The following is a 24718-nucleotide window of genomic DNA, read 5'->3' on the forward strand; positions in this document are numbered from 1 at the left end:
CCGCACTGCCCGCACAGGCGCAGTCTGCAAGCCTGGCTGGGACGTCAGACGGCCAGAGCTTACTGCGCCTGTGCAGCACAGTAGTACACAGCGAAGGCGCCGGTTTTGAAACGTAAACAGCGCTGAGGGGGCGGTGCCGAAAGCCCATGAAGATTGGAGTGACGGCAGAGTAGCGGTTCAAGCTGGGGAGTGAGGACCCGCCTCCCTGGCTAGAGACCGGTATTGTGGCTAAGTATCAAAACGCTTTATTTTGGGTATACTTGAACCTAAAACTAAAAGAGCCACCTTGTTAGAATGCAGCATTACTGCTGCACAAGGTGGCTCTTTTAGTTTATAACGGCTGGAGGGGGGTGACAGTGGCCCTTTAAGTTATAAAATATATACTGTACACTCCTTAACATTGAAATTGCAACATCAGGCAGAAAAAAGTCATGGAATTATAGAAATAACAGGATGGATATACACGTTAATAACATGCAAATTATAAAAATGGAAATGGCCATTGGAACATGAATCTGCCTTCGTGAGGGATGTCACATGATTCCTACTCATGGGATTATGGTGTGGGGTGGCATAATGTAGGGTAGTCTTCAATCCAGCTACACTAACAACTCGTCATTACTTTGATTTGGTCTTGGAATTATTGGTATATTCGATTCTGCAAAGTGTGCCGTTTTTCAATACGACAATTCCAGTTCCCATGTTGCTCCTGCTACTGTGAGCAGCCTATGTGGCCTAAACTTGCTACTATGGCCAGCAGCATCGCTGGACTTGTCTTCCATCAAGAACATCTGGGCATCATTTACAAAGATAGCTGCCAGTAGCAGATCTGGATGATTTGGATGCCCAAGTGCATTCAGTGTGGCAGAACATTCCTGAGACAACATTATTATCCTCATTGATAGCAGCCAAGACGTGTAAGTGCATAGATTTCTGTGTGTCACGCTCATACACGATACTGAATAAATGGAGATGGTTTAAAAATGTCTTTTTTCATTATTTGCATATCATTGACATGTCTATCCATCCTGGGATTTCAATGTTGAGGAGTGTATAAATACATAAATTAGACATAATATGTTTTTAAATCAGTTCCCAAATTTTTCCAAATTTTGCCTGGAACTTCAATTCACAGCAAATCAATTTGAATCAAACGCACTCCAAAGCCCCAAACTGCCTTGAAAAGACACAAATGATACTCTGAAGTCTCCTAGGACTGTATGCAATCCTTTTCATGCTTTTTAACATAAATGCAGCCTTAGCATTGTCAAAGCAAACTCAACATATATGGCTGTGGGTAAACTGATTGTAATTAGTGACGGGTGAACCCTTGGATGTTTGGGTCCAGCGGGTTCAGATGAACATTTAAAGAAAGTATTGGTTAGGGTACCAGAACAGTACTCGAACCCGGACACCTTTCAGATGAATGGGGGACCCGAACAACCATTATTTGCCATGCTGCCTTCTGCATGTAAGGCAGTAAGATTATTACCGCCGATCAGAGAACTGTGGTTCCCACGCTGTCAGATGACAGCGTGAGCCAGCAGCCGTGGCCGACAGTAAAAAGTTTACCTCCAGTCACAGGCGTCAGCTGATGAGAGTTTTACTCCCATCAGCCTACTTCTGCTGTTACTGAAAACAGCAAGAGCAGGCACTGCTTATGGGAGTATTCATCAGCCGGCACCTGCACTATAAATAAATCAATTTAAAAAATGACGTGGAGTCTGTTCTATTTTTGATAACCAGCATGGGGAAACTGACAGCTGTGATCTGCAACCCTCAGCTGTCAGCTTTTCTCATTGTTGGTTATCAAGAATAGAGGGGTCCCTACGCAGTTATTTTTTCTAATTATTTAAATAAATAATTTTAAAAAACAGCTTGCGGTTCCACCCCATTTTTAACCACCAGTCAAACGAAAGCAGACAGCTGGGGCTAGTATTCCCAGGCTGGTAAGGGGCCATGGATATTGCCCCTCAACCTAAAAATAGCAGCCCGCAGCCTCTCCAAAAAAGGCGCATCATTTAGATATAAACATCCAAGAAAAATAAGTACCAAAAGGGAAATCAAAACGTGTAGCATATAATCCCCTTTAAAAACATTAATTTTAATTAAATATATTTAAAAATACCACTTCCCAGTGAAAACAGAAAAAAAGTGTATAGGAATGCAAATCAGAGTGCACCTGTCCTGATAAATTGCCCTACACTGACCTGCTGTCCCTGCCTGACAGTGGAGGTTGGCACCCTGATAGATTATTTGGCGCCCCCACTCCGCGACGACTATCTCCTGCTGGCCCTATTAAGTAACTTGCCAGCTAAAGGAGGGAAAACAATGAGCAATAAAAAGAGATGAAGCAAGGGCAGAGAAACAAAAAACTAAGGTGCACACTAGATATATGCTAACAACCTCCCTAATTGAGGTCCCAATACGGACAGTATGCTAGGAGCATATAACCAAAATGACTCATAGAATTATAATGTAGTTGTCCTTATATACACTCACAAAAAGATATATTAATGTGCATAAATAATGAGACCTCGGTAGGAGGAAGAGCATAGATAAAAATGACCTGGTTCGGTCCGGATAGAAAACTGTGCATAGCCACACTGTCTGGCAATATTCAGAAATAATTATAGTAGATACATACAAAAGTGTCTAGACAGTATTATATCACCACTGCACATAAGATAGAATAACATGCAACTGCCTGGCAATATTCAGAAATGATAGTAATAAATGCATACAAGTCTAGACAGTATTGTGCCACCACTGTACATAAGATAAAATAACATGCAGGTGCCAATAATTGGTAATAACCAGTAGTCAGTGTCTATACTCATGCATAGTACGATGGACCAAAAAATGAATGCTATCAAAGGCAGCCAGTGAGGGGGATATTGTCCCTAAGACAAAACACTTAGCTGTCAGTATAACGCCCCAACGCGTTTCCCCGTCATACGGTTCCTCAGGGGGCAGGGAGGTCTGTCCCGGTATCAGGGCACCTGTATCACTGACCTCCGGTTCATCATATCCGCTCTTGCCCCCTGAGGAACCGTATGACGGGGAAACGCGTCGGGGCGTTATACTGACAGCTAAGTGTTTTGTCTTAGGGACAATATCCCCCTCACTGGCTGCCTTTGATAGCATTTATTTTTTGGTCCATCGTACTATGCATGAGTATAGACACTGACTACTGGTTATTACCAATTATCGGCACCTGCATGTTATTTTATCTTATGTGCAGTGGTGGCACAATACTGTCTAGACTTGTATGCATTTATTACTATCATTTCTGAATATTGCCAGGCAGTTGCAAGTTATTCTATCTTATGTGCAGTGGTGATATAATACTGTCTAGACACTTTTGTATGTATCTACTATAATTATTTCTGAATATTGCCAGACAGTGTGGCTATGCACAGTTTTCTATCCGGACCGAACCAGGTCATTTTTATCTATGCTCTTCCTCCTACCGAGGTCTCATTATTTATGCACATTAATATATCTTTTTGTGAGTGTATATAAGGACAACTACATTATAATTCTATGAGTCATTTTGGTTATATGCTCCTAGCATACTGTCCGTATTGGGACCTCAATTAGGGAGGTTGTTAGCATATATCTAGTGTGCACCTTAGTTTTTTGTTTCTCTGCCCTTGCTTCATCTCTTTTTATTGCTCATTGTTTTCCCTCCTTTAGCTGGCAAGTTACTTAATAGGGCCAGCAGGAGATAGTCGTCGCGGAGTGGGGGCGCCAAATAATCTATCAGGGTGCCAACCTCCACTGTCAGGCAGGGACAGCAGGTCAGCGTAGGGCAATTTATCAGGACAGGTGCACTCTGATTTGCATTCCTATACACTTTTTTTTTTTCTGTTTTCACTGGGAAGTGGTATTTTTAAATATATTTAATTAAAATTAATGTTTTTAAAGGGCATCATTTAGATGCATGAATACTGGCACTTTGCCCCGCTTTCTCCACTTGCCCTGTGGCGGTGGCAAGTGGGGTAATATTTGTGGGGTTGATGTCAGCTGTTTTATAGCCGCTGACATCAAGCCCACAAGTTAGTAATGGAGAGGTGTCTATAGGGCGCCTCTCCATTACTAACCCCATAGTAAGTTTGGAAATAAACACACAGCTAGAATAAAGTCCTTTAATTGAAATAAATGACAGGTTCTTTTTATTTGAAAAAAAATATATAAAATTTGTGACCTGTAAAAAACAGAAAATAATAAACAAAAATACTCACCTTATGCCTAATCCACCGATGCCCATATCCCCTCTAAAAAAAGAAAAATAATAAACTATATCCCTGTCCGAAGTGCAGCTAATCCATACTGTCCCACGATGATTTGGATAGCAGTCACATTATTAGTTCAGCTCTAAACACCAGTGAACTTTCTCACAGGAGCTCAGCACTGTACACTGCGGGAGCAATGACGGGGAGAGGGGTCACTAATAAGACTGCTCTCCAAATCATCCAAATCGTCATGTGACAGTATGGATTAGCTGCACTTTGGACAGTTGAGGAATATGGTTCTTAATTATTTTTCTTTTTTTACAGGGGACATGGACATCGGTGGATTAAGCGTAAGGTGAGTATTTTTGTTTATTATTTTCTATTTTTTACAAGTGACAATGGCTTGAATGGAATGGATGTAAGGTGAGTATAAAAAATGTTTTTTAGTTTCAAATAAAAAAAGTCTGTGTCATTTATTTCAATTAAAGAACTTTATTCTAGCTGTTTGCTTATTTCAAAATTTACTATGGGGTTTGTAATTGAGAAGCGTCTTACAGATGCCTCTCTATTATTAACTTGTGAGCTAAATGTCAGCGGCCATAAAAAGCTGACATCAACCCCACAAATTTTACCCCACTTGCTACCACCACAGGGCAAGTGGGAAGAACCAAGCAAAGCTGGATAACCAGCCTTGCTAAAGCTCACAGCTGAGGGTTGCAGCCTGCTGCTGTCAGTCGTGCCTTGCTGTTTATCAAAAATAGAACAGACCCCACGTCATTTTTTTTGTATTTATTTATTTATAGCGCAGGCAGCAGTTGATGAATACTCCATCCTCGGTGCCTGCTCTCACTGTTATCAGCGACCGCAGGCATAGGCTGATGGGAAAAGTACTCGCATTAGCTGACGCCTCTGTGATCGCACCACCGCAGCACTCTGACCTCAGCTCTCTGACTGGCCTTAATGATTTTACCGCCGATGGTGTTTCTCGCGCTGTCATGTAGATAACAGCATGGGAAACACTTGATGTTCGGGGTGCCGAACCCAAACAGTAACACGGACTCCTGGAGAGGTCCATGTTCGAGATCCGTACTCAAATAGTAGGTGTTCTGTATGGACCTCAAACTTTACTGTTCGGGTTTGCCCATTTATTATTTGTAATAAATCAGTGGTAACAAACACCCTGTTTAATAACACACCGCATTGTCAAACTTTTTATGCTTTTTAAAAAGAAAAATCATTTTTTTAGAGGTAGATATCTGCTGTGTTGGTGTATTTGGAAGAAGGCATGGGTTTTTATGATGTAGTGGTCAACAAATTATGCATTCTGAGCCTGCTTCATAAAAGGGGAATTGACATATGACTTACTAGAAAAGTAAATAAACAATGGGGCCAGTACAATCAGATGCTTATGCCAGTTATCTGGTTTAGACTCCATAATAACTTGATGGTTTTTAAAAAATATTGCAATTTTTGGCATTTCCATGCCAATCCCAGCCAGTTACTCTAAAATGGGTGGTGCTCATGCCCACCTATCAAATTACGGTAATCCACAAAATTATAAAAGTTGCGGTTTTCAGAAAATGGCAACAGAAAAACTATTTATTTTTACATTTTTGACATTTTTTCACCAATAAAAGATGAAAAAAATAGACACATTTGTTATTGTTGTAGTTGTACTGACCAAGAAAATCATGTTGCCAAATTATTATTCCTGCAGAGTGGATTCTATATATACAAAACTCTGGTTTGTTTCCTTATGTGCTTGGACTCGGCAAGTGGCCAAGGACATTAAGGGCTGACACTTGCGTATAAATCGGATGAGTGCAATCCGATAAAAAGCCCAAAATATAGTGGTTTATTGCCTTTTTAATAAAAAATAAATAAAGTTATTAAAAAAGTTCTTGAAACTAAATAAACCACTATATTTTGGAGTACTGCCTTCTTTTAAAAAAAAAAATAAAATAAAATATATATATATACAGTACAGACCAAAAGTTTGGATGCACCTTCTCATTTAAAAATGTTTCTGTATTTTCATGACTATGAAAATTGTACATTCACACTGAAGGCATCAAAAGTATGAATTAACACATGTGGAATTATATACTTAACAAAAAAGTGTGAAACAACTGAAATTACCGTATGTCTTAGGCTACTTTCACACTAGTGTCGTGCACTGCATGTCGCTATGCGTCGTTTTGCAGAAAAAACGCATCCTGCAAAAGTGCTTGCAGGATGCATTTTTTCTCTATAGACTTTTATTAGCGACGCAGTGCGACACATTGCCACACGTCGCAACTGTTGTGCGACGGTTGCGTCGTGTGGCGTCGGACCGTCGCCACCAAAAAACGTTGCTTGTAACGTTTTTTGGTGCGTCATCTGCAGCATTTCCGACCACGCATGCGCGGCCTGAACTCCGCCCCCGCCTCCCCGCACCTCACAATGGGGCAGCGGATGCGTTGGAAAACTGCATCCACTGCCCCCCGTTGTGCGGCGCATTCACAGCTAGCATCAAGTAGCCTTATATTCTAGGTTCTTCAAAGTAGCCACCTTTTTCTTTGATGACTGCTTTGCACACTCTTGGCATTCTCTTGATGAGCTTCAAAAGGTAGTCACCGGGAATGGTCTTCCAACAATCTTGAAGGAGTTCCCAGAGATGCTTAGCACTTGTTGGCCCTTTTGTCTTCACTCTGCGGTCCAGCTCACCCCAAATCATCTTGATTGGGTTCAGGTCTGATGACTGAGGAGGCCAGGTCATCTGGCGTTGCACCCCATCACTCTCCTTTTTGGTCAAATAGCCCTTACACAGCCTGGAGGTGTGTTTGGGGTCATTGTCCTGTTGAAAAATAAATGATGGTCCAACTAAACGCAAACCGGATGGAATAGCATGCTGCTGCAAGATGCTGTGGAAGCCATGCTGGTTCAGTATGCCTTCAATTTTGAATAAATCCCCAACAGTGTCACCAGCAAAGCACCCCCACACCATCACACCTCCTCCATGCTTCACGGTGGGAACCAGGCATGTGGGGTCCATCCGTTCACCTTTTCTGCGTCGCACAAAGACATGGTGGTTGGAACCAAAGATCTCAAATTTGGACTCTCCAGACCAAAGCACAGATTTCCACTGGTCTAATGTCCATTCCTTGTGTTCTTTAGCCCAAACAAGTCTCTTCTGCTTGTTGCCTGTCCTTAGCAGTGGTTTCTTAGCAGCTATTTTAACATGAAGGCCTGCTGCACAAAGTCTCCTCTTGACAGTTGTTGTAGAGATGTGTTTGCTGCTAGAACTCTGTGTGGCATTGACCTGGTCTCTAATCTGAGCTGCTGTTAATCTGCGATTTCTGAGGCTGGTGATTCGGATAAACTTATCCTCAGAAGCAGAGGTGACTCTTGGTCTTCCTTTCCTGGGGCGGTCCTTTTGTGAGCCAGTTTCTTTGTAGCGCTTGATGGTTTTTGCCACTGCACTTGGGGACACTTTCAAAGTTTTCCCAATTTTTCGGACTGACTGACCTTCATTTCTTAAAGTAATGATGGCCACTTATTTTTCTTTACTTAGCTGCTTTTTTCTTGCCATAATACAAATTCTAACAATCTATTCAGTAGGACTATCAGCTGTGTATCCATCAGACTTCTGCACAACACAACTGATGGTCCCAACACCATTTATAAGGCAAGAAATCCCACTTATTAAACCCGACAGGGCACACCTATGAAGTGAAAACCATTTCCGGTGAGTACCTCTTGAAGCTCATCGAGAATGCCAAGAGTGTGCCAAGCAGTCATCAAAGCAAAAGGTCGCTACTTCGAAGAACCTAGACTATAAGACATAATTTCAGTTGTTTCACACTTTTTTGTTAAGTATATAATTTTATAATTTCACATGTGTTAATTCATAGTTTTGATACCTTCAGTGTGAATGTACAATTTTCATAGTCATGAAAATACGGAAAAATCTTTAAATGAAAAGGTGTGTCCAAACTTTTGGTCTGCACTGTATATATATATATATATATATATATATATATATATATATATATATATATATATATATATTGTGAGTGTCAGGGGTGGGGAATCTTTTTTCTGCGAAGGACCATTTGGATACTTATACCATCCTTCGGGGGCCATGCAAACTCCGCCCACAAACTACATCCTGACTCTGGCACTGGTTTCAGGATGTAATCTTTCATTGCATGCCCTTCATTGTTCAGTAATGAATACTGTGTGTGTGTGTGCTAACAGCGCAAGAAAAAAATTAATGAGCTTGTGGCAATCAAAATACACCTCCCTGCCCAAGAATGCGGTCCCTGAGAATCTGCCCGTGGGCCTGATAAAAGGTCATCGAGCGCCATAAATGGTCCTGGGGCCTGAGGTTCCCCACCCCTGATTATATATATAAAATATATATACAGTATATATATATATATATATATATATATATATATATATATATATATATATCCTCCTCACTTGTAAAGCGCCATGGAATAAATGGCGCTATAACAATAAATAATAATAATAATAATAATAATACAGTATATATATATATATATATATATATATATATATATATATATATATATATATAGTGAGTGTGTGTGTGTAAAAAATAGGTACACTACACTGTGTGCACAAATATACCATATTTTTTGGATAATATGCACTTTTTTTACCCCAAATTTGGGGGGAAATGGGGGTGCGTCTTATAATCCAAATGTAGCTAAGGCTACTTTCACACTAGTATGGGCCGTCGCAAACCGTCGGCCCGACGTAACAACGGACAGTGTGTTAATGTAGCACAACGTGGGCAGAGGATACAGTTTTACAACGCATCCGCTGCCCATTGTGAGTTCCGGGGAGGAGGGGGCGGAGTTTCGACCCGCGCATGCGCGGTCGAAAATGGCGGACATGACGCACAAAAAAACGTTACATGGAACTTTTTTTGTGCCGATGGTCCGCCAAAACACGACGCATCCGTCGTATGACAGATGCGACATGTGGCAATGCGTCGCTAATGCAAGTGTGTGGAGAAAAAACGCATCCTGTGGGCAACTTTGCAGGATGGTTTTTTTGTCCAAAACGAAGCATTGCGACATGCGTCACATGAGGCTAATGTGAAAGTAACCTTATCGGCTGCGTCGCTGCTGCACGAAGCTTCTAGTGGCGGCAGAAGTGGGTTGCTTCTGCGGGTCTAAGTCTGGTAGGGGGCTGGTTTGGCATTAAGATCTCATCTCCCGAGATCTCAATTGTGCATGCTCCGACTCCAGTGGCCATTTTCCCTGAGCCACCGCACCGCTGAACAACCCCTCCTACCAGCCTGGGGCCTGCAGCATTGCCCCACTCCTACCTCCACTGAACACCACCTCCTATCAGCCTGGGGCCTGCATCATTGCCAAATTCCACCCTCCCCCTAACACCACCTCCTATCAGCTTGTGGCCTGCAGCATCTCCTGCTGCGGCAAGCTTCCTGCAGCAGTGACCCTGCCACCTGGGACCCCACCCCACCACCCCCAGGGAAGCTAGCAGAAAAGCGGATTATAAGTCGCACCCCCATTTTATTAACCCCTATCTGACATCTGACGTACTATCCCGTCGAGGTGACCACGGCCCGTATGACCATCGACGGGATAGTACGTCATATGCGATCAGCCGCGCTCATGGGGGGAGCGCGGCGGATCGCGACCGGGTGTCAGCTGATTATCACAGCTGACATCCGGCACACTGCGATCAAACATGATCGTAGTGTTCCGGTGGCATAGGGAAGCATCTCGCAGGGAGGGGGCACCCTGCATGCGACCCTGAGACCATCAGAGCAACTCATTGTTCTGAGGGTCTCCTCCATTCTCCTCCCTGCAGGCCCCGGATCCAAGATGGCCGCGGGGTTCCTTCCGGGTTCTGCAGGGAGGTGGCTTGCGAGCGCCTGCTGAGAGCAGGTGCCGGCAAGCCTCCAGCACTGCCTGTCAGATCGCTGATCTGACACAGTGCCCTGCAAAGTGTCAGTTCAGCGATCTGACAATATATAGTGTTTGATGTCCCACCCTGGGACAATGTAAAAAAGTTTAAAAAAAAAAAAATCACACTGTGTAATATTTTTTTTAAAATTCCTAAATAATGAAAAAAATATATACTGTATGTTGTTCCAATAAATACATTTCTTTATGTAAATTAAAAAAAACTATAAAAGTACACATATTTAGTATCGACCTATAAAACTGTCCCACTAGTTAACCCCTTCAGTGAACACCGTAAAAAAAAAATAAAAAACAAGGCAAAAAACAATGCTTTATCATCATACCGCCGAACAAAAAGTGGAATAATGATCAAATAGCGATCAAAAAGAAGGATATAAATAAACATGGTATCACTGAAAACGTCATCTTGTCCCGCAAAAAACGAGCCGCCATACAGCGTCATCAGCGAAAAAAAAAGTGTAGCCCTCAGATTAAAGCAATGCAAAAATAATTATTTTTTATATAAAATAGTTTTTATTGTATAAAAGCGCCAAAACATAAAAAAAATATAAGTGAGGTATCGCTGTAATCGTACTAACCCGAAGAATAAAACTGCTTTATCAATTTTACCAAACGCGGAACGGTATAAACGTCCCCCAAAAAAGAAATTCATGAATTGTTGGTTTTTGTTCACTCTGCCTAACAAAAATCGTAATAAAAAGCGATCAAAAAATGTAATGTGCGCGAAAATGGTACCAATAAAAGCGTCAACTCATCCCGCAAAAAACAAGACCTCACATGACTCTGTGGATCAAAATATGGAAAGATTATAGCTCTCAAAATGTGGTGATGCAAAAACTACTTTTTGCAATATAAAAAGCGTCTTTTAGAGAGTTACAGCTGCCAAACATAAAAACCCACTATAAATAGTAAATCAAACCCCCCTTTATCACTGCCTTAGTGTTAGGGGTCGAGTTCCCACCTCTGCACAGGGGGAATCTCGGGCCGTCTCCGCTGCAGTCTCCCATTCTTCTCCTGCCGCAGTGGAGGCTGCTCAGCGGAGACATCAATCCCAGCGTCTCGCTCAATATGACTCTGTGAAGAGGATTACTGCTGCTTTTCCAGCTTCTGCCATTGAAGTCAGTGCTGGGCAGCGGCGAGCAGACGCTTTTGGGACTAAGTCCTGCTTTTCTCCTTCTGAGCATGCCCAGGGTAAGATCTCTCATTGGAGATCGAGGGTCACATGCTTGGATACTGCACCAAAGCCCATTGGTCCTCCAGGAAGGTCCTGAAGGTGCTCAGGCTTTGTGGCAGCTTCTCATTGGTCCTTCTAGGAAAGTCTTGTTCTGGCTGCAGCTATAAAAGGCTCGCATGGCCGCACGGCCATGCGCTAGTATCTTTCTAAGTAATGTGCTTTGCGCCAGTGTGGTCATGTAAGATTGTGTTCAGGGACCCGGCTGAAATAAGCCCCTAGAATGCTGGCACCTCCGGCGAGGAGTTTGTGTGTTTGTATGTATTCAGGGAGCTGGCTGAAATAAGCCCCTAGAATGCTGGCACCTCCGGCAAGGAGTTTTGTGTGCATGCAAGACCACTGACTGCTCTCTATTGGGCAGTTAGCCTGTGCTCCTGTGAAGTCTAACAGGGCGCAGTGCTTTACTTTTGCGGCTGCTCTGTGATTTAACAGAGCTAGCCAATACTGCCATATAGTGCTGCCATTTGCTAGCAGCAGGTTTTCCTGCACGGTGGACCCCGGGCTGCGAACGCATCTATAACAATAAAAAACTATATTTTCTCGGTGCATTCCACTAGCCCTAACACTTAGTTAGGTAAAAATAATAAAATAAAAAACATGTATTTATTTCCATTTTCCCATTAGGGTTAGGTTTAGGGTTGGGGCTAAAGTTAGGGTTAAAGTTGGGGCTAAAGTTAGGGTTGGGGCTAAAGTTAGGGTTAGGGTTGGGGTTAGGGTTTGGATTACGTTTATGGTTGGGTTAGGGGTGTGTCAGGGTTAGGGATGTGGTTAGGATTATGGTTAAGGCTGCCATCACACTAGCAGTATTTGGTCAGTATTTTACATCAGTATTTGTAAGCCAAAACCAGGAGTGGGTGATAAATGCAGAAGTGGTGCATATGTTTCTATTATACTTTTCCTCTATTTGTTCCACTCCTGGTTTTGGCTTACAAGTACTGATGTAAATTACTGACCAAATACTGCTAGAGTAACGGCAGCCTTAGGGTTGTGATTAGGGTTAGGGGTGTGGTTAGGGTTGGGATTAGGGTTAGGGGTGTGGTTAGGGTTGGGATTAGGGTTAGGGGTGTGTTGGGGTTAGGGGTGTGTTGGGTTAGGAGTGTGGTTGGGATTAGGGTTAGGGGTGTGTTGGAATTAGGGTTGGAGTTAGAATTGGGGGATTTCCACTGTTTAGGCACATCAGGAGCTCTGCAAACGCAACGTGAAGACCGCAGACCATTCCATTAAAGTCTGCATTCCAAAACTTCACTTCTTCCCTTCCAAGCCCCGACGTGCGCCCAAACAGTGGTTTACCCCCACATGAGGTATCAGCGTACTCAGGACAAATTGGACAACAACTTTTGCGGTCCTGTTACCCTTGGAAAAATAAAAATTGAGGGGCTAAAAAATCATTTTGTGGGAAAAAATTATTTTTTATTTTCACGGCTCTGCAACATTAACTGTAGTGAAACATTTGGGGATTCAAAGTTCTCACAACACATCTAGCTAAGTTCCTTGGGGTGGTCTAGTTTCCAATATGGGGTCATGTGTGGGGGGTTTCTACTGTTTAGGTACATCAGGGGCTCTGCAAACGCAACTTGACGCCCGCTGTTGGGAACTCCGTTTTCAGGCTCCCTCTTGTGGTCACAGATGGTATTGTGTGACTTTGGTTTTTTGGCTCCCCCTGGTGGTTTGGTTTATTATCCTGCGGGTCTGGCTGGATCAGCTGCCTCGTTATTCACCAGGGAGGTTCCTATTTAGCTCTGCTTCACTTCCACTTGTTGCCGGCTGTCAATGTATTCAGTGCTATTCTGAATACTCCTGATTGTCTCCTTTTCTGCCTCTTCAGGATAAGCTAAGTTCTGTTTAAATATTTTTTGCTCATCTGCCTGCAATGTGATTTCTGTGTAAGATGAGTCTAGTCCAGCTTGCTAATATGTGATTTCTTGTTGCTGGTAAGCTCTGGGGTACGGAGTTGCTTCCCCCGAACCGTTAGTTGGTGCGGGGGCTCGAGCAATCTCTGCGTGGATATTTTGAATAGGGTTTTTTATTGACCGCACAGTTTCCTTCCTATTTTCTGCTATCTAGTATTCGCGGGCCTCATTTGCTAAATCTGATTTCATCTCTGTGTTTGTGCTTTCCCCTTAACTCACCGTTAATATTTGTGGGGGGCTATTCTATATCTTTGGGGTCATTCCACTGAGGCAAGAGAGGACTTTCTTTCCCTCCAGGAATAGTCAGTTTCTCAGGCCGTGAAGAGACGTCTAGGATTTTCAGGTAACGTTCCACGGCTACTTATAGTTGTTTGCGGATAGCATCAGGTTGCGGTCAATCTAGTTACCACCTCCCCAGAGCTAGTCGTCTGTTCAGTTACTTAGCTAGTCCGTCCTGCGATCCTTGCCACTAGGATCATAACAGTAGGCCTATACCCCCAAATTCTTTGCACTTATATAATATGTTTGTGGGTATTCGGGCCCTTTTTTTATTCCAGATGAACAAATTAATTGTGGATTGTATACTGGTTAGATAAGATGTGTTGACTTTTAGGGGGAGTGTTCTTAGTATATAAGAGATTTTTGGGATGATAAAAATTTTGATAACCAATATTCTACCCCACCATGATATGTCTTTTGTACCAAAGAAATTAAGGTCTTTGTTAATTGTCTCTATGAGTTTGTCCAGATTTTTCTTCATTATTGCCTCTAGGTTTTTTGAGATGATCGTGCCTAGATATTCTAAGTCCCCCTCTGACCAGCTTAGTGAAGATATGTTCTCAATTTTCTTTGTTTCTAAGTCGCTCAAATAAAATGGCAAGATTTTTTATTTATTTTCGTTAATCTTAAAAAAGGAAATATTTGAGAAAGTTTTAAGGGTTTTTTGCAGTTCTGTGATTGATTCGTAAGGATCAGTCAGGGTAAATATCAGGTCGTCGGCAAAAAGGCCAATCTTATACTGACGTCTTTGTGTTTTCAAACCTTTTATGTTATTGTTTTGTCTGATCGATTGGGCCAATGGTTCCATTGACAGTATAAAAAGAAGTGGAGAAAGGGGGCAACCTTGTCTTGTACCATTTGATATGTCAAATAGTGCAGAAGAATAATTGTTAGTATATTTTCTGGCTTTTGGCCTAGAGTAAAGTGCCATGATGCTGTTAATATATTTTTCATTAAAACCAAATTTACTTAGAACTGATGTTAGATAGAGCCAATTTAGGCGGTCAAAAGCCTTTTCGGCGTCTAAAGTTATAACTACCGTTGGCAATTTAGAGGAGTGTATCAGTTTGATTGAATTAATCAGTCTTCTCGTGCCATCTGTCGCTTGACGACCTTTGATAAAACCCATCTGATCCCTATTTATCAATGGCGGTAGGTAGGATTTGAGCCTATTCGCTATTAATTTGGAGTATATCTTCAAATCTGCATTTATGAGGGAAATTGGTCTGTAATTATTTACAAGAGTCAGGTCTGAATTGTGTTTAGGGATCAATGTTATTGTGGATTCTAACATTTCTTCTGGGAAATTTCCTGAGGAACTAGCTATATTAAAGATTTTTTGTAAGTGTGGGGAAAGTATTTTGGTGAAGGATTTGTAGTATTCATTCCCGAAACCGTCCGGGCCTGGTGATTTAAAATCTTTGAGTTGAAGAATGGTCTTTTCAATTTCTTCTTGGGAGAATGGGGAAGTTAGGTTTTCTAAATCGTCATGGGTCAGTTTGGGGAGTTCAATTGTGGACAAGAATTTTTCAATGTCAGAGGTATTGGGTTTTGGGGTAGAAGTTTGTGAATGTAAATTGTATAATTTATTATAAAAATCAGCGAAGGAATTAGCTATGTCTTGAGGATGAGATACCGTTATTCCATTTTGGTTCTTTATTTTGTTGATCCTATTTGATTGTCTAGTCTTTTTCAATCTATTAACCATGTATCGGGTTGGCTTATTTATTGAAGAGTATTGCTTCATTTTTGAGTTTTTGACCATGGTATGGTATGATGAAAATATGATTCTTTTGAGATCCTGCCTGAGTTTTAGTAAGTCAATTTTGATTTGTGTAGAGGGGGAATTTAAATTTATTTGCTCGTTTTCCTTGTCTTTTATTTTATTTTGAAGGCCCTCAATCTGAGTCCTAAATTTTCTTTTCCTTTTGGCAGAGATCTGTATCATGGTACCTCTTATAACCCCCTTATGGGCGCACCAATTTATGAATGGGGTTGTATCTGTAGGGGAGTTTTCTGTAAAATAATTTATTAATGATTTTTCTATTGGTAATCTATATTCAGGGTGGTGTAACAGATTAGAGTCGCATTTCCATAATGGATTTTTGTTAATTGTGTGGCCTATTTGTACTTCAGCTGATACTGGAGAGTGGTCCGAGAAGGTTTTCCTTTCTATATTAATTCTATGGAACTTGGGAAGTGTAAAAATGTCTGATAAAATTAAGTCAATACGTGACGCTGATTGGTGAGGGTCAGAAAAATGGGAGAATTCGATTGATGTGGTGTTAAGACACCTAAAGATGTCAAATAATTCGTTATGATGGATCCAGTTGTCTAAATTGTTTGGTCTGTATCTATTTGGGGTGGAGGAGTCCATATTTGCGTTTGGGACCAGATTGAAATCTCCCAGCCAAATCATGGCACCTCTCTTAACTGACATGACTTTTTTATTTATTTTGTTCAGGAAATTTATTTGACCCATATTGGGGGCGTAGATATTGATAATTGTGCATACCTGGTTGTTTAATGAACAAATAAGAATATGGAATCTACCTTTAACATCTTTGACCTCCTCTATGAATTCAAATGAAATTGTGCCTTTGATGATTGTGATCACATCGGCTTTCTTTTTCACGTTGTCAGACTTGTAAATATATGGGAAATTTTTATGTGAGAATTTTGGGTTGGCCTTGTCTTTGAATTTGGATTCCTGTATACAAATTATTTCAGCTTGACTTTTACTTATTTCTTTCCAAAGTGTATGTCTTTTGTGTGGACTATTAAGTCCTCTTACATTGTAGGATAGTAGTTTTAAACTCATTATGATCTAAATTATATGGATGCCTATTTTGCAAACCTGTGAAGAAAATCTTAACAAACCTATAAGTGTTTAATACAAGTGGTAACAATAAACAATAAACTGGAATGTCCACTTGAAGGGGTTCACTTCAGTGAACCTGACTTCACCTGTTGGGGGAAAAAGTCCGTGTTACTCGCTCCCGAGCAACATCCTCTTTGTTGATGAACATAAACTCAATATATTAAATACATAAACTCATTACTAACAATAACAGATTAATAGAATAGTTAGACATCCTAGGGTAAGGTATAGCATTGTACCCGGGTGTTTTCCCATTTAGATCACTCAATATAAATATATCAAAACCCTTTCATGTCTTGCTGTCAGAATCAGGGTGAACTTTGTGTCGTGAATATAATGGGATATTAATGGATTTTAAGAAGTCCCTGCCTTCCTCTGGGGAGTTTAGAGCGATAACATTGCCTCTGTAATTTACTAGTAATTTTAGCGGGAATCCCCACTTATAAGAGATCTCATTGTCTCTGAGAGGTATGGTGATATTCTGGAAAGCTTTCCTCCCTTCGATCGTATCTCTGGAGAGATCGGCATATAATTTGAGTGTTTCGAATGGCTCAGGGAAGTTTTTGTTTTCTTTAAAGTAATTTTGAATTTTTTCTTTTGTTTTGAAAAAATGGATTCTCATTAACGTGTCTCTAGGTAGATCTTTAGGAATAGTGGGCGGTTTTCGCAACCTGTGGATTCTGTCTATTTCTAGTTCTTGATCAGTCAGGGTAGGGATTATTTTTCTGAATAACTTCTTGGTGTAGTCTTCCAATTTATTTGGGCCTATGCTCTCAGGAATCCCCCTAATTTTGATGTTATTTCTCCGACTCCGGTCTTCCAGATCTGCTACCTTAAGCTTTAGCTTATGCATCTCTCTGATGATGTCGTTATTTACTTTTGATATATTATCTGGCCTCTCCTCTATCTTTTTAATTCTATCTTCAAATTTGTCCATCCTATTGCTGAGGAGGGATAATGATTCTTTGAACATTTTATTTTGCTTATCAAACCTTTCGTTCATGCTGTTTTCAAACTTATCCATTTTTTCTGTCAAATTAGACAGAAGTTTCCCAATAGAATTCATATCAAATCCTTGAGTATCGTCGGGGTTTGGATTACTTTTTTTTGGTTTTGGCTTGGCGGGGCTTGTATTAGGAGAGAAGATCTCTGAGACCTCGTCAGATGAATCATTAGGAGTGGCGTATTTCTCTCCTATAGCCCCTGGAGTTTTCCTCTTTAAAGATGTAGATGAGTCCATCTCTACAAAAGTGTTTGGGAGGTTCTTTTTTACTCTGTTTGAATTGGGGAGTTTATCATAGTCTAAGTCCTCATCGTCTTTTAATGGAGACCTGGATCTATTGGGACTTATTGTGGTTATTAAGTCCTTTGATGGATTGCGCCCAGACCCTTTGTACCTTTGGGGTTTTTGAGGTATAGATGAGGCCATGTTTAAGAATTGGGGTTTAGACGAGTTCTTGCTCATTGTTATCCCCAAGCAATAGCCTGATTTGCAGAGAGTGTCTACTAGGACGGTCTCAGAATAAAGATTAAGGATTTTCCACAAATAATAGCCCCAAGCAAAGCTGGAATTGTAGACAATGTCCTCTATGTTGATCTCAGGATAATCCTGATGAGGCTGGCCCTGGTATATAAAAAATTCCCACAAAGTGGTCTCAAACAGCAAATGGGGAGCAACTATAGAAATACCCCTGTGATTGTGGTAACAGAAATCATCCGAATATAAACAAGCAATTAGCTGTGTCAACAGGTGGCGTATATAGTTTCACAGTAATTACAGAAGAATATGCTTAGATAATACCTAGCACCTGAGAATTAAAAAGTACAGATTAAATCACTGGGGCATACAAATAGATTTTTCCTAACAGAACATCCTGATATAACACTTTGTGTTTGTTAGTTAACGGGTGCAGGTTAATTCCCCAAAACAAACAAATATCTTTCAAGAACTGATTGTTCTCCTAGATACATGTGCTAATAAGGAAGGAACCAGGGTAGAAATAAAACTCTCCAAATAATATGACTGGATTTAGGACTTCCCAGTCAGCTTCACTAAAATAGCCAGTTACCTGGATTAGATCCTGCCAGAGACTGATATAGTAGGCTATAACTCTTTTGCTTTGTGAGCCCTGCAGGGCTCCTAGCTGTTTCAACAGCAGTTTATGCTGCACCAGAGTCTTCCTGTCACTCCTGTAGAGATGGCTGTCTGCGTGATTCCACCGTTGTCCTGCATGGGAGCCGTCGGTCGTCGCTGTCTTCCTCGCTGGACCACCAGTGTATTTTCGTTCCCAGCAGGGGGCCGGAACTTACCGCTGTTTGAGTCCGGTGGTGTTTGGATCCGGAGCCTGCGATGTGTTGACCAGTGCAGATCTTCTTCTTTGCTGTCGCTGGTGTACGCTGGTCTCTCGCGCCTTCTGATCTGTCGCCGTCCACCAATAAAATGGCGGCCGTCTTTTCCCGCCTTTTGTTCCAAGGTCCGGGGGAGTGTCAGCGTCGGCTCCTGTATGGAGCTGATATCACGTCACTGCGGGTCTTCCCCCAATGCTTCTGGATCGCTTTCTACTGCCTCCGTCTTTCAATCCGGGGAGGCTTAGCGCTTTATGCTAATGAACACAGGGCGGTATATCCCCAGGCAATAGGGGAGGGAGCAGCAGCCATGCAGAGACCGCTCCACAGTGTGTGCCTGTAGCTGTCAATTCCCTCCTCCTCACTACCAAAGCCAGAGAGGGAGTTTATAATAAAATCTGATGTTTTTTACCTCAGGTCCTTTGGCTTATTAGCTGAGCCACTTGTTAGAAGGTATTAGCTTCCTGAGGCTGGATTACCTCAACCCTGTAGTTTGAAGGCCCAAACTGTCCTAGGGCTGATTTCTAAAATTTATGTGGTAAAATTAAAATAATTTTCGGATCATAGTGACCCAGATGAGGCACTGGATAAGATCCAACCAAGGATTTGACAATAAAAACGGTTTTTAGGCGATTTTAGTTGATTATAGATTTTCCTCAGGAGCTCCAACACCGCACAACCTACGCCATAGCAGTCCAGGCCACGCCCCCAAACGCAAGTAATATCAAGGAAATTTTTCCACTATCAAGAAGTACAATATGTCAGGAGAAAACAATGTCAGAATCACCAAGGATCTGTTGAAGCGTTATAACCTCATAAAGGGACAGTGGTCACAATTGTAGAAATTGGCCAGGTCATTAACGTGCAAACCACCCTTGGGGGTAAAGGGGTTAAAAGAAAAATTTCCTATTTCTAACTCAAAATTTGAGGTCCGTCTTATAATTTGGTGATTTTATAATACGCAAAATACAGTATATGCAAACACTGAATATATGAAATCTAAATTGCATTACAGCCATATAGAATATAGTTATAATATGTAGATACAAATTGGTTCATTCTTGTATTAACACACTATATTAAATTTGGAATGTTTGTTCATACAATGTTATTTTTTATCTTCTTTGTTGTGTGAGATATTTTAATTTGTAAAACCATAAAACTTTCTTTTCACCTATAGGATGGCGTTGACCTGGAAAGTGAAGATAACAATAGAAATACTCCATTACGCCTAGCTAAGGCAAGGAAATCAAAGCAAATTATTTCTTTTCTACAAAGCTCTGTTATTCACTCAAAAAATCTACATGCAACCTTTAACTGGAGGTAATTGATATTTTGCCTTACATCTTTCAATGTCCTACTGTTTCTGACAGGTGTTTTAAATAGTTGTACACTTTAGGAAGTTGTCAGACAAAAAAATATTCCTCATGACTCTGCTAGGGAAAAGTCAGGGCATCCCCATATATCCTACATGTTCCAGCCAACAACAATTGTAATTTTAATGTTCATGTAGTCTGATTCATTCCAGCACTAATTAACAATGAAAGTAAATTGTTAGCATTTTAAAAGTGAGAAAAAAATTATTGGTAAACGATAAGATTATTTATTACTAATGAAAATTTGTCAATGATTATTTTCTGAATTTTCTCTTAAATTGCCATGCCGTGTGAAAAGGGAGTCTGTCGCACCCAAATAAAACTAATTAAACATTGGTATAGGGAACCTAACCCATATAAAAATCATACAAGCAGTATAAACAGTATTTTAGGGCAAAGAAATAAACTTTTATTTCATATACAAAAGAGGGTGCTTCGGTGAGCCCGTGTCATGACCAAAGCCTCAGTACATCATTAACCCCTTCCCGACCTTTGACGCCACGTAGGCGTCATGAAAGTCGGTGCCAATCCGACCCATGACGCCTATGTGGCGTCATGGAATGATCGCGTCCCTGCAGATCGGGTGAAAGGGTTAACTCCTATTTTACCCGATCTGCAGGGAGAGGGGGAGTTGTACTTCAGCCGAGGGGGGGTGGCTTTGCCCCCACGTGGCTACGATCGCTCTGATTGGCTGTTGAAAGTGCAACAGCCAATCAGAGCAATTTGCAATATTTCACCTATGAAAATGGTGAAATATTGCAATCCAGCCATGGCCGATGCTGCACTAGCATCTGCCATGGCTGGAAATCATGTTCTGCCCCCCCCCCACCGCCCCCGATCTCCTCCCCAGTCCTCCGTTCTGTCCGGTACCCCCCTCCGTCCCCCTGTCCGCTCCCCCGTGCTCCTGTCCGCTCCCCCGTGCTCCTGTCCGCTCCCCCGTGCTCCTGTCCGCTCCCCCGGTCCTCCGATCCCCTCCCCCTGTGCTCCGATCCACCCCCCCACCACCCCCTCATACTAACCGAGCCTCCCGAAGTCGGTCCGTCTTCTCCCTGGGCGCCGCCATCTTCCAAAATGGCGGGCGCATGCGCAGTGCGCCCGCCGAATCTGCCGGCCGGCAAAGTACATTTTGATCGCTGTGGTAGGTTCTATCACAGCGATCAAAATAAAAAAATAATAAATAACCCCCCCCCTTTATCACCCCCATAGGTAGGGACAATAATAAAATAAAGAAAATATATATTTTTTTTTTTCCACTAGGGTTAGGGTTAGAACTAGGGTTAGAACTAGAACTAGGGGTAGGGTTAGGGGTAGGGTTAGGGTTATGGCATGTGCACACAGTGCGGATTTGGCCGCGGATCCGCAGCGGATTGGCCGCGGATCCGCAGCGGATTGGCCGCTGCGAATTCGTAGCAGTTTTCCATCAGGTTTACAGTACCATGTACACCTATGGAAAACCAAATCCGCTGTGCCCATGGTGCGGAAAATTCCGTGCAGAAACGCTGCGTTGTATTTTCCGCAGCATGTCAATTCTTTGTGCGGATTCCGCAGCGTTTTACACCTGTTCCTCAATAGGTATCCGCAGGTGAAATCCGCACAAAAAAACACTGGAAATCCGCTGTAAATCCGCAGGTAAAATGCAGTGCCTTTTACCTGCAGATTTTTCAAAAATCGTGCGGAAAAATCTCACACGAATCCGCAACGTGGGCACATAGCCTTAGGGTTAGGGTTGGAATTAGAGTTAGGGTTGGAATTAGGGCTAGGGTTGGAAATAGGGTTAAGATTAGGCTTGTGGTTAGGGTTACGGATAGGGTTAGGGGTGTGTTGGGGTTACAGTTGTGGTTAGGGTTGGGATTAGGGATAGGATTAGGGTTAGGGTTGGAATTAGGGTTACGGGTGTGTTGGGGTTAGGGTTGTGGTTAGGGGTGTGTTGGGGTTAGGGTTGTGATTAGGGTTATGGCTACAGTTGGGATTAGGATTAGGGGTGTGTTGGGGTTAGTGTTGAAGTTAGAATTGAGGGGTTTCCACTGTTTAGGCACATCAGGGGTCTCCAAACGCAACATGGCGCCACCATTGATTCCAGTCAATCTTGCGTTCAAAAAGTCAAATGGTGCTCCCTCCCTTCTAAGCCCCGACGTGCGCCCAAACAGTGGTGTACCCCCACATTTGAGGTACCAGCGTACTCAGGACAAACTGGGCAACAACTGTTGGGGTCCAATTTCTCCTGTTACCCTTGCAAAAATAAAAAATTACTTGCTAAAACAATTTTTGAGGAAAGAACAATTATTTTTTATTTTCATGGCTCTGCGTTATTAACTTCTGTGAAGCACTTGGGGGTTGAAAGTGCTCACCACACATCTAGATAAGTTCCTTCGGGGGTCTAGTTTCCAAAATGGGGTCACTTGTGGGGTGTTTCTACTATTTAGGCACATCAGGGGCTCTGCAAATGCAACGTGATGCCCGCAGATCATTCCATCAAAGTCTGCATTTCAAATGTCACTACTTCCCTTCCGAGCCCTGACGTGCACCCAAACAGTGGTTTACCCCCACATATGGGGTACCAGCACACTCACAACAAACTGGGCAACAAATATTGGGGCCCAATTTCTCCTGTTACCCTTGTGAAAATAAAAAATTGCTTGCTAAAACATCTTTTTTGAGGAAAGAAAAATGATTTTTTATTTTCACGGCTCTGCGTTGTAAACTTCTGTGAAGCACTTGGGGGTTGAACGTGCTCATCACACATCTAGATAAGTTCCTTGGGGGGTCTAGTTTCCAAAATGGGGTCACTTGTGGGGTGTTTCTACTGTTTAGGCACATCAGGGGCTCTGCAAATGCAATGTGACGCCCGCAGACCATTCCATCAAAGTCTGCATTTCAAAACGTCACTACTTCCCTTCCGAGCCCCGGCATGTGCCCAAACAGTGGTTTACCCCCACATATGGGGTATCAGCGTACTCAGGAGAAACTGGACAACAACTTTTGGGGTCAAATTTCTCCTGTTACCCTTGCAAAAATAAAAAATTCTGGGCTAAAAAAATATTTTTGAGGAAAGGAAACACATTTATTATTTTCACGGCTCTGCGTTATAAACTTCTGTGAAGCAGATGGGGGTTCAAAGTGCTCACCACACATCTAGATAAGTTCCCTTGGGGGTCTAGTTTCCAAAATCGAGTCAGTTGTGGGGAGTTCCTACTGTTTAGGCACATCAGGGGCTCTGCAAACGCAACCTGACGCCCGCAGAGCATTCCATCAAAGTCTGCATTTCAAAACGTCACTACTTCCCTTCCAAACCCCGACGTGTGCCAAAACAGTGGTTTACCCCCACATATGGGGTATCAGCGTACTCAGGAGAAACTGGACAACAACTTTTGGGGTCCAATTTCTCCTGTTACCCTTGGGAAAATAAAAAATTGTGGGCTAAAAAAATCACTTTTGAGAAAAGAAAAATTATTTTTTATTTTCATGGCTCTGCGTTATAAACTTCTGTGAAGCACTTGGGGGTTCAAAGTGCTCACCACACATCTAGATTAGTTCCTTGGGAGGTCTAGTTTCCAAAATGGGGTCACTTGTGTGGGAGCTCCAATGTTTAGGCACACAGGGGCTCTCCAAACGCGACATGGTGTCCGCTAATGATTGGAGCTAATTTTCCATTCAAAAAGCCAAATGGCGTGCCTTCCCTTCCGAGCCCTGCGGTGCGCCCAAACAGTGGTTTACCCCCACATATGGGGTATCATCGTACTCAGGACAAACTGGACAACAACATTTGGGGTCCAATTTCTCCTATTACCCTTGGGAAAATAAAAAATTCTGGGCTAAAAAATCATTTTTGAGGAAAGAAAAATTATTTTTTATTTTGACGGCTCTGCGTTATAAACTTCTGTGAAGCACCTGGGGGTTATAAGTGCTCACTATGCATCTAGATAAGTTCCTTGGGGGGTCTAGTTTCCAAAATGGGGTCACTTGTAGGGGAGCTCCAATGTTTAGGCACACAGGAGCTCTCCAAACGCGACATGGTGTCCGCTAACGATTGGAGCTAATTTTCCATTCAAAAAGTCAAATGGCACGCCTCCCCTTCCGAGCCTTGCCGTGCACCCAAACAGTGGTTTACCCCCACATATGAGGTATCGGCATACTCAGGAGAAATTGCCCAACAAATTTTAGGATCCATTTTATCCTGTTGCCCATGTGAAAATGAAAGAATTGAGGCTAAAAGAAATTTTGTGTGAAAAAAAAGTACTTTTTCATTTTTGCGGATCAATTTGTGAAGCACCTGAGGGTTTAAAGTGCTCACTATGCCTCTAGATAAGTTCCTTGGGGGGTCTAGTTTCCAAAATGGGGTCACTTGTGGAGGCGCTCCAATGTTTAGGCACACAGGGGCTTTCCAAACGCGACATGGTGTCCGCTAACGACGGAGATAATTTTTCATTCAAAAAGTCAAATGGCGCTCCTTCCCTTCCGAGCCTTACCATGTGCCCAAACAGTGGTTTA

General features: G+C 42.2%; 1 protein-coding gene across 4 annotated transcripts in view; it reads left to right on the forward strand.

Moving 5' to 3' along the window:
• LOC143790285 (uncharacterized) overlaps window positions 1-24718 on the forward strand; it is a 213488-nt gene that overhangs the window by 160936 nt on the left and 27834 nt on the right. For all 4 annotated transcript variants that reach the window (XM_077279107.1, XM_077279106.1, XM_077279104.1 and 1 more), the window contains one exon: window positions 20035-20177. In XM_077279107.1, the coding sequence (XP_077135222.1) occupies window positions 20035-20177 (143 nt within the window). The remainder of the gene's footprint in view (window positions 1-20034; window positions 20178-24718) is intronic.

This window comes from Ranitomeya variabilis, chromosome 1 (genome assembly GCF_051348905.1).
Source record: "Ranitomeya variabilis isolate aRanVar5 chromosome 1, aRanVar5.hap1, whole genome shotgun sequence".
NCBI classification, from domain to species: domain Eukaryota; kingdom Metazoa; phylum Chordata; class Amphibia; order Anura; family Dendrobatidae; genus Ranitomeya; species Ranitomeya variabilis.